The sequence below is a fragment of the Notothenia rossii genome, assembly GCF_949606895.1.
Source record: "Notothenia rossii genome assembly, chromosome: 1".
NCBI classification, from domain to species: domain Eukaryota; kingdom Metazoa; phylum Chordata; class Actinopteri; order Perciformes; family Nototheniidae; genus Notothenia; species Notothenia rossii.
The window spans coordinates 1,024,290-1,036,817 of record NC_136912.1 but is presented as its reverse complement, the minus strand read 5'-3'; the positions used below and the strand labels follow the sequence as shown (position 1 = coordinate 1,036,817).

Genomic DNA, 12,528 nt, shown 5'->3' with positions numbered 1-12,528 from the left:
CACAAACCTCCGCTGTGGATTTTCAAAATACAGTAAAACTATGGTCGCAGGCCCAAGTCTAACTCTCTGAGGTCTGAGCCCTTTCTTCACATGTTAGGCTCGCATGGGCTTTTTTTGTAAAAATGCTATTTAAACATGAACCTTGGTGACCATCGGGCCGGCCTGCATGGTCTGCCCCCAACAACAGCCTCTGATCAGCAACAGACTTCATGCAATGCTTCATTGGATGCATATATTAGATAATACTCTCTATCTCACTCCTAACATCTAAATCTACTTCCAGCATGGATACATGTTCATCAAATACATCCATTGTTTGTTTTATGCGCTTCTTGAAATACAAATAAAAACAGATTACAAATCGCCTGAAAATGGTACAAACAAGTGGCAACATGGCCTGTATCACACAATCAAAAGAAACTTAGCGGAGATATTCCCGCGAGAGTGCGGAAAACTTAAATGTATTTATTTATTTCAAATGTGACATTTTACCAATATACTCACGGACCACTAGGGGGTGCTCACGGACCACACTTTGAGAAGCACTGTCACACAAATTGCTAACATGGTTGTTTAAATCATGTGTGACTGTGCTGAGAAACTGATATAGAAAGTGTGGCAGTCTATTGATCTCCAGATGAAAGTGCTGAGAGGCTGAATCTTACCTGCTGTGCCTCTGAAACCTCCTCCTGCAGTTTCACCAGGTTCTGTTTGTACCGAGCTGCTGCGCCGCTCATCACATCCAGACGGGACAGAACAGCTGCTAATCTGGAGAATGTAGACAAGTTATTGTAAACCAGAGTGTGTGTGTACATGTATCTAGTCAAACAGACATTATAGGGTAGTATGGAAATGTCCTTTAAACCTGGAATCTATTCAACATTACTGCAACAAATCCAACCTTTTGGAATTTTACTACATTTCATTTAGTTCCTATTGATGCCCTTTTGAAGAGGCCCTCTCCTGCTGTCTGTGGTGTTCCCTCTCCTGCTGTCTGTGGTGTTCCCTCTCCTGCTGTCTGTGGTGTTCCCTCTCCTGCTGTCTGTGGTGTTCCCTCTCCTGCTGTCTGTGGTGTTCCCTCTCCTGCTGTCTGTCTGTGGTGTTCCCTCTCCTGTTGTCTGTGGTGTTCCCTCTCCTGCTGTCTGTCTGTGGTGTTCTCTCTCCTGCTGTCTGTCTGTGGTGTTCCCTCTCCTGCTGTCTGTGGTGTTCCCTCTCCTGCTGTCTGTGGTGTTCCCTCTCCTGCTGTCTGTGGTGTTCCCTCTCCTGCTGTCTGTCTGTGGTGTTCTCTCTCCTGCTGTCTGTCTGTGGTGTTCCCTCTCCTGCTGTCTGTGGTGTTCTCTCTCCTGCTGTCTGTCTGTGGTGTTCCCTCTCCTGATGTCTGTGGTGTTCCCTCTCCTGCTGTCTGTGGTGTTCTCTCTCCTGCTGTCTGTGGTGTTCCCTCTCCTGCTGTCTGTGGTGTTCCCTCTCCTGCTGTCTGTGGTGTTCCCTCTCCTGCTGTCTGTGGTATTCCCTCTCCTGCTGTCTGTGGTGTTCCCTCTCCTGTGGTGTTCCCTCTCCTGCTGTCTGTGGTGTTCCCTCTCCTGCTGTCTGTGGTGTTCCCTCTCCTGCTGTCTGTGGTGTTCCCTCTCCTGTGGTGTTCCCTCTCCTGCTGTCTGTGGTGTTCCCTCTCCTGCTGTCTGTGGTGTTCCCTCTCCTGCTGTCTGTGGTGTTCCCTCTCCTGCTGTCTGTGGTGTTCTCTCTCCTGCTGTCTGTGGTGTTCCCTCTCCTGCTGTCTGTGGTGTTCCCTCTCCTGCTGTCTGTGGTGTTCCCTCTCCTGCTGTCTGTGGTATTCCCTCTCCTGCTGTCTGTGGTGTTCCCTCTCCTGTGGTGTTCCCTCTCCTGCTGTCTGTGGTGTTCCCTCTCCTGCTGTCTGTGGTGTTCCCTCTCCTGCTGTCTGTGGTGTTCCCTCTCCTGTGGTGTTCCCTCTCCTGCTGTCTGTGGTGTTCCCTCTCCTGCTGTCTGTGGTGTTCCCTCTCCTGCTGTCTGTGGTGTTCCCTCTCCTGCTGTCTGTGGTGTTCCCTCTCCTGCTGTCTGTGGTGTTCCCTCTCCTGCTGTCTGTGGTGTTCCCTCTCCTGCTGTCTGTGGTGTTCTCTCTCCTGCTGTCTGTGGTGTTCCCTCTCCTGCTGTCTGTGGTGTTCTCTCTCCTGCTGTCTGTGGTGTTCCCTCTCCTGCTGTCTGTGGTGTTCTCTCTCCTGCTGTCTGTGGTGTTCCCTCTCCTGCTGTCTGTGGTGTTCTCTCTCCTGCTGTCTGTGGTGTTCCCTCTCCTGCTGTCTGTGGTGTTCCCTCTCCTGCTGTCTGTGGTGTTCCCTCTCCTGCTGTCTGTGGTGTTCCCTCTCCTGTGGTCTGTGGTGTTCTCTCTCCTGCTGTCTGTGGTGTTCCCTCTCCTGCTGTCTGTGGTGTTCTCTCTCCTGCTGTCTGTGGTGTTCCCTCTCCTGCTGTCTGTGGTGTTCTCTCTCCTGCTGTCTGTGGTGTTCCCTCTCCTGCTGTCTGTGGTGTTCCCTCTCCTGCTGTCTGTGGTGTTCCCTCTCCTGCTGTCTGTGGTGTTCCCTCTCCTGTGGTGTTCCCTCTCCTGCTGTCTGTGGTGTTCTCTCTCCTGCTGTCTGTGGTGTTCCCTCTCCTGCTGTCTGTGGTGTTCTCTCTCCTGCTGTCTGTGGTGTTCCCTCTCCTGCTGTCTGTGGTGTTCTCTCTCCTGCTGTCTGTGGTGTTCCCTCTCCTGCTGTCTGTGGTGTTCTCTCTCCTGCTGTCTGTGGTGTTCCCTCTCCTGCTGTCTGTGGTGTTCCCTCTCCTGCTGTCTGTGGTGTTCCCTCTCCTGCTGTCTGTGGTGTTCCCTCTCCTGTGGTCTGTGGTGTTCTCTCTCCTGCTGTCTGTGGTGTTCCCTCTCCTGCTGTCTGTGGTGTTCTCTCTCCTGCTGTCTGTGGTGTTCCCTCTCCTGCTGTCTGTGGTGTTCCCTCTCCTGCTGTCTGTGGTGTTCCCTCTCCTGCTGTCTGTGGTGTTCCCTCTCCTGTGGTCTGTGGTGTTCTCTCTCCTGCTGTCTGTGGTGTTCCCTCTCCTGCTGTCTGTGGTGTTCTCTCTCCTGCTGTCTGTGGTGTTCCCTCTCCTGCTGTCTGTGGTGTTCTCTCTCCTGCTGTCTGTGGTGTTCCCTCTCCTGCTGTCTGTGGTGTTCTCTCTCCTGCTGTCTGTGGTGTTCCCTCTCCTGCTGTCTGTGGTGTTCTCTCTCCTGCTGTCTGTGGTGTTCCCTCTCCTGCTGTCTGTGGTGTTCCCTCTCCTGCTGTCTGTGGTGTTCCCTCTCCTGCTGTCTGTGGTGTTCTCTCTCCTGCTGTCTGTGGTGTTCCCTCTCCTGCTGTCTGTGGTGTTCCCTCTCCTGCTGTCTGTGGTGTTCTCTCTCCTGCTGTCTGTGGTGTTCCCTCTCCTGCTGTCTGTGGTGTTCTCTCTCCTGCTGTCTGTGGTGTTCCCTCTCCTGCTGTCTGTGGTGTTCCCTCTCCTGCTGTCTGTGGTGTTCTCTCTCCTGCTGTCTGTGGTGTTCTCTCTCCTGCTGTCTGTGGTGTTCCCTCTCCTGCTGTCTGTGGTGTTCCCTCTCCTGCTGTCTGTGGTGTTCCCTCTCCTGCTGTCTGTGGTGTTCCCTCTCCTACTGTCTGTGGTGTTCCCTCTCCTGCTGTCTGTGGTGTTCCCTCTCCTGCTGTCTGTGGTGTTCCCTCTCCTGCTGTCTGTGGTGTTCCCTCTCCTGCTGTCTGTGGTGTTCTCTCTCCTGTGGTGTTCCCTCTCCTGCTGTCTGTGGTGTTCTCTCTCCTGCTGTCTGTGGTGTTCCCTCTCCTGCTGTCTGTGGTGTTCTCTCTCCTGCTGTCTGTGGTGTTCCCTCTCCTGCTGTCTGTGGTGTTCTCTCTCCTGCTGTCTGTGGTGTTCCCTCTCCTGCTGTCTGTGGTGTTCTCTCTCCTGCTGTCTGTGGTGTTCCCTCTCCTGCTGTCTGTGGTGTTCCCTCTCCTACTGTCTGTGGTGTTCTCTCTCCTGCTGTCTGTGGTGTTCTCTCTCCTGCTGTCTGTGGTGTTCCCTCTCCTGCTGTCTGTGGTGTTCCCTCTCCTACTGTCTGTGGTGTTCTCTCTCCTGCTGTCTGTGGTGTTCTCTCTCCTGCTGTCTGTGGTGTTCCCTCTCCTGCTGTCTGTGGTGTTCCCTCTCCTACTGTCTGTGGTGTTCCCTCTCCTGCTGTCTGTGGTGTTCTCTCTCCTACTGTCTGTGGTGTTCTCTCTCCTGCTGTCTGTGGTGTTCTCTCTCCTGCTGTCTGTGGTGTTCTCTCTCCTGCTGTCTGTGGTGTTCTCTCTCCTACTGTCTGTGGTGTTCTGTCTGTGGTGTTCTCTCTCCTGCTGTCTGTGGTGTTCTCTCTCCTACTGTCTGTGGTGTTCTCTCTCCTGCTGTCTGTGGTGTTCTCTCTCCTGCTGTCTGTGGTGTTCTCTCTCCTACTGTCTGTGGTGTTCTCTCTCCTGCTGTCTGTGGTGTTCTCTCTCCTGCTGTCTGTGTTGTTCCCTCTCCTGTCTGTGGTGTTCCCTCTCCTGCTGTCTGTGGTGATCCCTCTCCTGCTGTCTGTGGTGTTCCCTCTCCTGTCTGTGGTGTTCCCTCTCCTGCTGTCTGTGGTGATCCCTCTCCTGCTGTCTGTGGTGTTCTCTCTCCTGCTGTCTGTGTTGTTCCCTCTCCTGTCTGTGGTGTTCCCTCTCCTGCTGTCTGTGGTGATCCCTCTCCTGCTGTCTGTGGTGTTCCCTCTCCTGTCTGTGGTGTTCCCTCTCCTGCTGTCTGTGGTGATCCCTCTCCTGCTGTCTGTGGTGTTCTCTCTCCTACTGTCTGTGGTGTTCCCTCTCCTGCTGTCTGTGGTGTTCTCTCTCCTGCTGTCTGTTGTGTTCCCTCTCCTGCTGTCTGTGGTGTTCTCTCTCCTGCTGTCTGTGGTGTTCCCTCTCCTGCTGTCTGTGGTGTTCCCTCTCCTGCTGTCTGTGGTGTTCCCTCTCCTGATGTCTGTGGTGTTCTCTCTCCTGCTGTCTGTGGTGTTCTCTCTCCTGCTGTCTGTGGTGTTCCCTCTCCTGTCTGTGGTGTTCCCTCTCCTGATGTCTGTGGTGTTCCCTCTCCTGCTGTCTGTGGTGTTCTCTCTCCTGCTGTCTGTGGTGTTCCCTCTCCTGCTGTCTGTGGTGTTCTCTCTCCTGCTGTCTGTGGTGTTCCCTCTCCTGCTGTCTGTGGTGTTCCCTCTCCTGATGTCTGTGGTGTTCCCTCTCCTGCTGTCTCTTATGTAGGTACATTAGTGCATGTAAATGGTCTGCAAAGGCTAAAATCCCTGTGTTCCATCCAGAGGGGGGAAATGTCTCCTTTGTGCTCCTTTATTTACTTTCTGAACATAGTGACATCACTGTAACACTCACTCTCCTATTGGCTAGCGCTCCAACACATTGTATGTGATAGAGTAAGGGGCGGAACATCTCCAAGTGGTGGACCAATCACAACAGAGCCGGCTAGCTAACCAATCAGAGCAGCTCTGGTTTCAGACCCATTACAGCTTCCCAGAAGCCCTGGTGTCAGAGAGCGTACATTCTTTTAAAAGCCGAGTGAAGAACCACCTTTTTAATTTGGTTGAATTGAATTAGTGTATGTGTTTGTGAAGCAAGTTGTGTAAAAGTGCTATATAATTCAAGTTTGATTTGATTGAATGTTATCCAGGGTCGCATCAGAAATGTCTGTAAAGCTCTGTTACTTATTGACTTCTTGAAAGCAGTCTCCTGATCTTGCTGAAGTTGGCCTTCACTCGTCTCTGTTTGTATCTCTTGTTTGAAACTAGCTCTCACCAAGCACCATGTTACATTCTTTTTATCACTCAAGGGCAAATGCTTTCACAGACATCACGATGCAGAGGCTGTGCTCCAAATATAAAAGAAAAATATATATCACATGTTTTAACACTGTGTTGGATCCAGTCCTTGCAGAATCTCAGAGATCTACTGAACCCCCTTTGCAAAGGTGCCTTATCAAGGGATATGCAGGAATCCTTAAGTCAGATGGAAGACCTTTTGAAGACCTTTTATAAGACCCTTTCCTACATTTTAAGACCTCGTCGCCACCTGGAGTTCTAACTGGTTACCTTGGCGACACCCTTTACCTCACATTGACTATACACAGTATTGATTGTCCTTCCTCCTTATCTTCCAACCATTTGGACGCAGACTTGCATTTCCCCATAACGATGTTGCTTAGCAACCGGCGTAAACGGACCTTCGCACTATCAAGCAGTGAGCGTGCGATGTCCTGTTCAGATGACGTCACATCCAACGGGATGCCATAAATAAAGTACACAGAGTCACACTACACACCTACGCAATGACTACATTCAGGCAGACTGTAGAACACAACCTCTTTGGACCATTTATATACTTATTGAAAACAAGCTACAAAATGTAAAACCTTGGAAAATGCCCTTTCATACTTTTTAATACTTTTGAAGAACCCGCGGACACCCTGCTTATTCTTACCTTAATAGAAAAACACATCATTTATGAGACATGTTGTGGATTAGTTTGATCATTTCCTCATATTGTTTGCTTCTTATCCTGCTTTATATTTTGTTACTGTACATGTATAAGTCAACATGTATATTTTCTACTTTTTCTTTAATGCTATTTTATTTCTATTGAGGTCAAAGTCAACTTTAATGTCAATGTTGCTGTGTGTTTGTACAGACAGAGATCGAAATAACATTTCCAACAATCCCGAATACAAAATACAATAATACAAATATACAAATGTGTATAAATATGTATATCCTCTATATATACAATGAACAGACACATTTACACATATGCACACATTAACCCTTAGATGCCCGAGTGGCTGGACCCTACACTCTTCCATAAGTGGGTCAAAAAGGAGCCGTATTAGAATAACATGTCTTTTTATGTCATTTTTGTCATTTTGGTTAAGAAAAATCACTTGTATAATATTTAGTATTGTATTTTGGTTCACACTAGAAATATTTTATATTTAATCTTTCACTATTTATAATTTTAGATATTTTTTTTACATTTTGGAAAAAAACGTTTTCCCATAGGATTCCATAGAAAATGCATGCGGGTCATTTTTGACCCACTTTTGGAAGCTTGGGGTAGAAATACAAAAACTACAATTTCTTGAAATGTAAATTACAAATTTGAATGGCATGATATCCAAAACATGTTTTTTGAAGAATAGCTGGAATATGAAATGATAACACATTTTAATTACAAAGATACTTCAAGAAAACCCCCTCACCGGGTCGACAAAGACCCATGTATGCACCTAAGGGTTAAGATAAAACACAACAATCAAAATAACAAAATAACAGTCACTTCAATAGGGAATGTAGATTGTGCATTATCTTATCATCTTTAGGCTACAGTGGAGCTGCAGCATATCAAACACAGGAGACACAGAGAGAAGAAGAACTACCTGTGGATATTTACCTGTTGGCTCTGCTCTGATGTTGTGTGTGCAGATGTTTGCAGAGGTGATGAAAGTGAGCGATAAACTCCAGAAAGGTCTGAGGGCTAAACGTCTGGTCTCTGAGCAGCACAGACGCATACTGACATGCAGACTGATGGATTCCTGCCATAACCACAGACAGGCCGGCCTCTGAGCTGTCTCTCTCTGCTGAATGAAGGGGAAAGGAGAGCACAGTGTAGATATGGCACTGCCAGTAAAAAGAGGTCAATATAAGGAGAGTGGAGACTGACTTTTAGGAGGGTTTGTTTTGAGGCATTGAGCAGCAACTTCCACTAGAGACAGTCTGGACCACGGCTGGTAAACGTCCACACACACACTCAGGCTCAGAGCCTTCATCAGCTGGGTCTGCATCACAAAGCATAGAATAGCATTCAATATTCAATTTGACCTGCACTTAGTATAGAGAGCCCTTTCCACCAGTCCATCAGAGTAGATTCAGGACTGCGTATACACAACAACATGGACTACAGTTTGTTTGAAGGAAGTCTTAAGTGAAGATGCAGAAATAAATCACCAAACACTGCACATCCATTTCAAGGTTTATTTTAAATTGTGTTAAGTATATCAAATATTGTAAACCAGTTCATATTATTGGTACATTTTCATGTTGATATACCCAATGATATACCCTTTTAGTGACAGTCTTTCGGTTAACTCTGAAAGAACGTTGAAGGAAATCTTGTAGAAATGAAAGACCAAACACTGCATCCATTTCAAGTGTTAAATGATATTTGATGTGTTATCCTGTTCAGCCCTGAGCCTGTTTTCAGGTCTCAGGATCGAAAATGACATTCCCAGAACAAATGACCATATCTTCCCTTCTCAAAGGGGAACATTAATAATCTTTTTTCTCAAAGTAATGATAGACCTGTGAGTTGGATGTAGAACAGTCAGAATCAATATAGATGTTTTTATTTTAAAGTAAATTCAGATTAAACATGGTAAAACAATGTAAATTATAGTGTCTGTCCAACAACAACACAATTACTTATAGTGAAAACTACCCTTGGATGATGGGAAGCTTTAGGAATCCAAAGTACAACATATAATAAGTACCCTGTATCAAGATTGATGCAAAACAAGTGACATTTGACCTTTTTAGAAAGATTTAGCAACAAAAATTATTATAATCTTTGATGACCACACAGCCAGGCTGGTGGAGTTCGTGTTCAGTGCAGATTATTACAGCTTGCTCCGTACAATTCAACATACGATAAACAGACAATACAAAGTACAACACACAGCACAGGGCAAAGACATACATCATGACATATATACATAAAGTTCAAGGTGTGGTGGATTGTGATTGTTCATTGGGGTTATTTAGAGTCCATTGAGTGTCCGTATTGCAAAGGGGAAGAAGCTGTTTTTGAAGCGGGCGGTTTTGGTGGACAGTGACCTGTAGCGCCTCCCTGAGGGCAGAAGTTGGAAGACATGGTGAGCTGGGTGGGAGGGGTCAGAAATGATTTTCTTTGCCCTTGTGACAGTTCGTTGGTGGTGAAGTGATTTGAGTGATGGAAGGGGACTGCAGGTGATTTTTGATGCTTTATTGATGATACGTTGAAGTTCATTCTGGGAGAGGGTGTCTGAACTGCTGAACTGCTGTGATGGATGATGTGAGGATGCTTTGGATGATGGCTGTGTAGAACTGGATTAGGAGATGTTTCCTTACTCTGTATTTCTTGAGCTGCCGCAGAAAGAATAGCCTTTGGTTGGCTTTTTTGTAGATGACGTCTGTGTTGGTCTTCCATTGGAGGTTATTGCTTATGTGAGTGCCAAGACATTTGAGTGAGTCTGTGGTGGAAATGAGTGTGCCGGAGATAGATAGAGGTGATTTGGGCTGTGGCTTTCGCCTGAGGTCGATGATTATTTCTTGGGTTTTTTCTGTGTTAAGTAAGAGGCTGTTTTCTGAGCACCAGGTGACTGCTTGATGGATCTGAGGGAGGTATTGTGTTTCATTATTATTTGAGATGAGTCCTGTTATTGTTGTGTCATCTGCATATTTATATATGTTGACTGTGGGGTGCTGAGATGTGAGTTGGTTTGTGTAGAGTGAGAATCACCAGGGGGATAGGACACAGCCTTGTGGAGCTCCTGTACTGAGGTGCAGAGGGAGAGATGTGGAGTTGTTTATTTTGATCCGTTGTTGTCTGTTCCAGAGGAAGCTGTGGATCCAGTGACAGATGCAGGGGTCAGTGTTCATGTCCATTAGGGTGTATTTGCTGTTTCTCTGGAACCCAATGGTCGATTATGATGATTGACACCTCTTTTGAACTGTTAGAGCCAATAGAATCAACATGCACGTTCCATTGAGAAGTGAGAGTGATGCGCACGCAGTCGAAAGCTATGTTACGCTCTGAAAACAGAAAACTGAAAACCAAGTGTATTGCTGATGGATTATCAGAAATCATTTCAGACACTATGGATTAACCTTCAGCCGCGTTTTTATCGTTTGAACGCCATTGAACACAACTTTTGATCAGAACAACAGCAAAGGTAAGACATATTGCCGTTGTTGCTACCTAAAGCTAAGTTGTGTGATGTCTGGGTTTGATTCCCCTGTGGCGAGTTTTGTTTGCTCAGTGATGATGCTTATACATCTAGAATCTGTGGAATCTCAGCTTGCTAGCTGATATATTTTTTGTGCAGATCCGATAAGAAATAACGCATTTATACCGTGAGTTCTGTGCTAACTGCGTTAGCATTTTTTTGCTCAGGGCTCTTTTAGACGCTTCTTGTGAAACTTGTATTTTGTTTCGGTAAAAATGGTTCGTATCGTCAGTTAGCTGAGTTTCTTCCCATTAGGTGGGTATGATATATTCATAGTTTGTTCAATGTTAAGAAGCCCTGAGAAGCTTTTTCTTGCAAGACGTTCCGCGGGGGCATGGGGCTAAACAGGTTAATTAGTTATGTTTGGAACCTGTTTAAATGTTTGTCCGCAGGTTGACTTTTCCAACTAACTGGTCATAAAAGAACAGTTTGTGTTTCAATATTTAATTACAGGTGTATTGGCTCAGTGACAGGTGTTGTAATAAATAAATAAAAAAGGTATTTACAGTCAATCCACGGTCTCCATTGTTTGCAGGAACCTCACTGCTGTCTGTCATTGTGAAGGGCAGCAACAGGAACACGTGCACATGTCTGTGGATTTGGCTCAAGTACCTGTAAAAAAAAAACAGTATTAACTTGATTAACAATGAACCACATTTTAACATTTCAGCCCAGATCTGTTGTCTTTAAATAAGATCTAAACGTGGCAACAACAACATCCCAATATTTAAGGCAGTTTCCTCTTACTTCTCAGACATCCAGTAGTCCATACGATATCGTCTTGACTTCCTCACATCAGTCGCTCTGGAAACAACGTTCCTCAGATCCTCGGTGTAAAGTCCTGCTTGTGTTTGGTGAGCCATCGCCGCCAGCAGCTCCCCTCTGATTGGCTGACTGACTCCTTGGTGAACCAGTATGATGACCCTAACTCCATCCACTCTTGTTTTGTTCCCAGCTTCTTTGAGGATTTCGTGCAACTCGCCCTCGTTACCGGGATGCACCTCCATCAGCAGGTGTCCGGTTATAAAGGCAGCTAAACGCACTGTGGTTTTACGACCTGTGCTTTTGTTTGAGGCCATCAGCAGTCCGTGACCTCCGGGTATAAGCAGCGCCCGGAGGATGTGTAACAGCTGACCCACCCTCTGTCTGTGCACCACGCATCTATTTAAACTATTATAATCAGCTTCCTGTCCTTTGTCTTCCTTGTTTCTGCTGACGAGGACACGCAGTTGCTGCAGTAATACCTCAAGGTCTCTGTCCTGGTAAGTAATGCTACCCTTAAAAATGTGTTTCTGATTCATTGGAGCCTCAGAGAGATCAGGACCATACACAAGATTAGCCAGCTTGTCCTCCATGTGCTGAAGAATCTGGGGTTGCATAGCGTGAGTTTTTAGGCTTTCTTCTAGTGACGAAATGTTTCCAGACAAAGAGGAAGGTTCAGTCGATGTCCGGTCTTTCTTCAGGTCGGATTGTCCAGCTGGTTTTGTCTCTTGAGGCAAATGACGGTTACCTAAACTCTTAGCTATTGGCTGACCGTCTGTGTCCGAGGGGGGGGTGTGAATATCAAGTCTTGTGAAATCTAAACTGACAGCAGAAGTTGCATCAGCCAATCTCCTTCCATAGTGAGTTGTTGCCGTCATGGCTATGAGGGACTCAAGCATTTTGCTTTCATCCTCGGAGCATAACCTGTCGCTGAATGTACGCAAACACTCATGCATCCAGAGATGTGCGATGTTGAGGACTGGTTCAGACTCTGGAAGGATTAGTAGTGTTTCCTTTTTTTGTTGCATTGTCCCTCTGTCAGGCTGCCAAAGACACAAACCCTTAAACACCTTCTGAAGGTCATGATGGGAAAATATGAAAAGGGGCCTCTGCACAGTAGGCTTGAATTGGTCGCACACAGCATCGTACACATTCTTAGTTGCAGTGATAATGCAACATGCCATATCCTCAGCACTCTGCGTTAGCTGCGTTTCTTTGAGCCACATCTTTAGCCGAGGAGAATGGATAGACAATATGACGTCCATAGAAAGGCTGGGGAGCACAAAGTTGGAGAACAGGCGTGAGAGCCTGGAGGAAATCACTGCACTGTGTGATCCAGAGACACAACAGGTGGCCATGTAGCTGAGGGAAGCAGCACTCAATAACTTGAAGTTGTAGCCGTCAAATGTTAGAATCCGTCCCATCGAGATGCTCTGTCGGAGCGTGTCTAGAGCTGTAGACATCTTTCCAAAGACATCTATAAACAGGCACAATATCAATATTAACCTCAAGAAGCTTCAAACTAAATGTCCTGAAGTTAAAGGTCCCCTATTATAATGTTTTTCATCAGTATATCACAGGTCTCAGATATATACAGAGCCTGTCTCTGATTGGCTGAAACACCAAACAGATCATTGCAGCATTACCCATAATCCCCTGTTTCAGCCCTGTTTCCAA

At 46.6% G+C, this 12,528-nt stretch overlaps 2 protein-coding genes across 2 annotated transcripts in view; both read right to left on the bottom strand.

The window, feature by feature from the left end:
* The window catches only part of LOC307032247 (extracellular serine/threonine protein kinase FAM20C-like), a 72,329-nt gene that overhangs the window by 18,291 nt on the left and 41,510 nt on the right, over positions 1 to 12,528 (bottom strand).
* Positions 1 to 12,528, bottom strand: part of LOC307044790 (dynein heavy chain domain-containing protein 1-like) — a 48,381-nt gene that overhangs the window by 10,332 nt on the left and 25,521 nt on the right. The window contains exons 24-29 of the mRNA XM_079690171.1: positions 10,837 to 12,328; positions 10,596 to 10,701; positions 7,770 to 7,884; positions 7,500 to 7,686; positions 666 to 768; positions 530 to 545 (exon numbers count right to left, since the gene is read on the bottom strand). Of these exons, the coding sequence (XP_079546297.1) occupies positions 530 to 545; positions 666 to 768; positions 7,500 to 7,686; positions 7,770 to 7,884; positions 10,596 to 10,701; positions 10,837 to 12,328 (2,019 nt within the window). The remainder of the gene's footprint in view (positions 1 to 529; positions 546 to 665; positions 769 to 7,499; positions 7,687 to 7,769; positions 7,885 to 10,595; positions 10,702 to 10,836; positions 12,329 to 12,528) is intronic.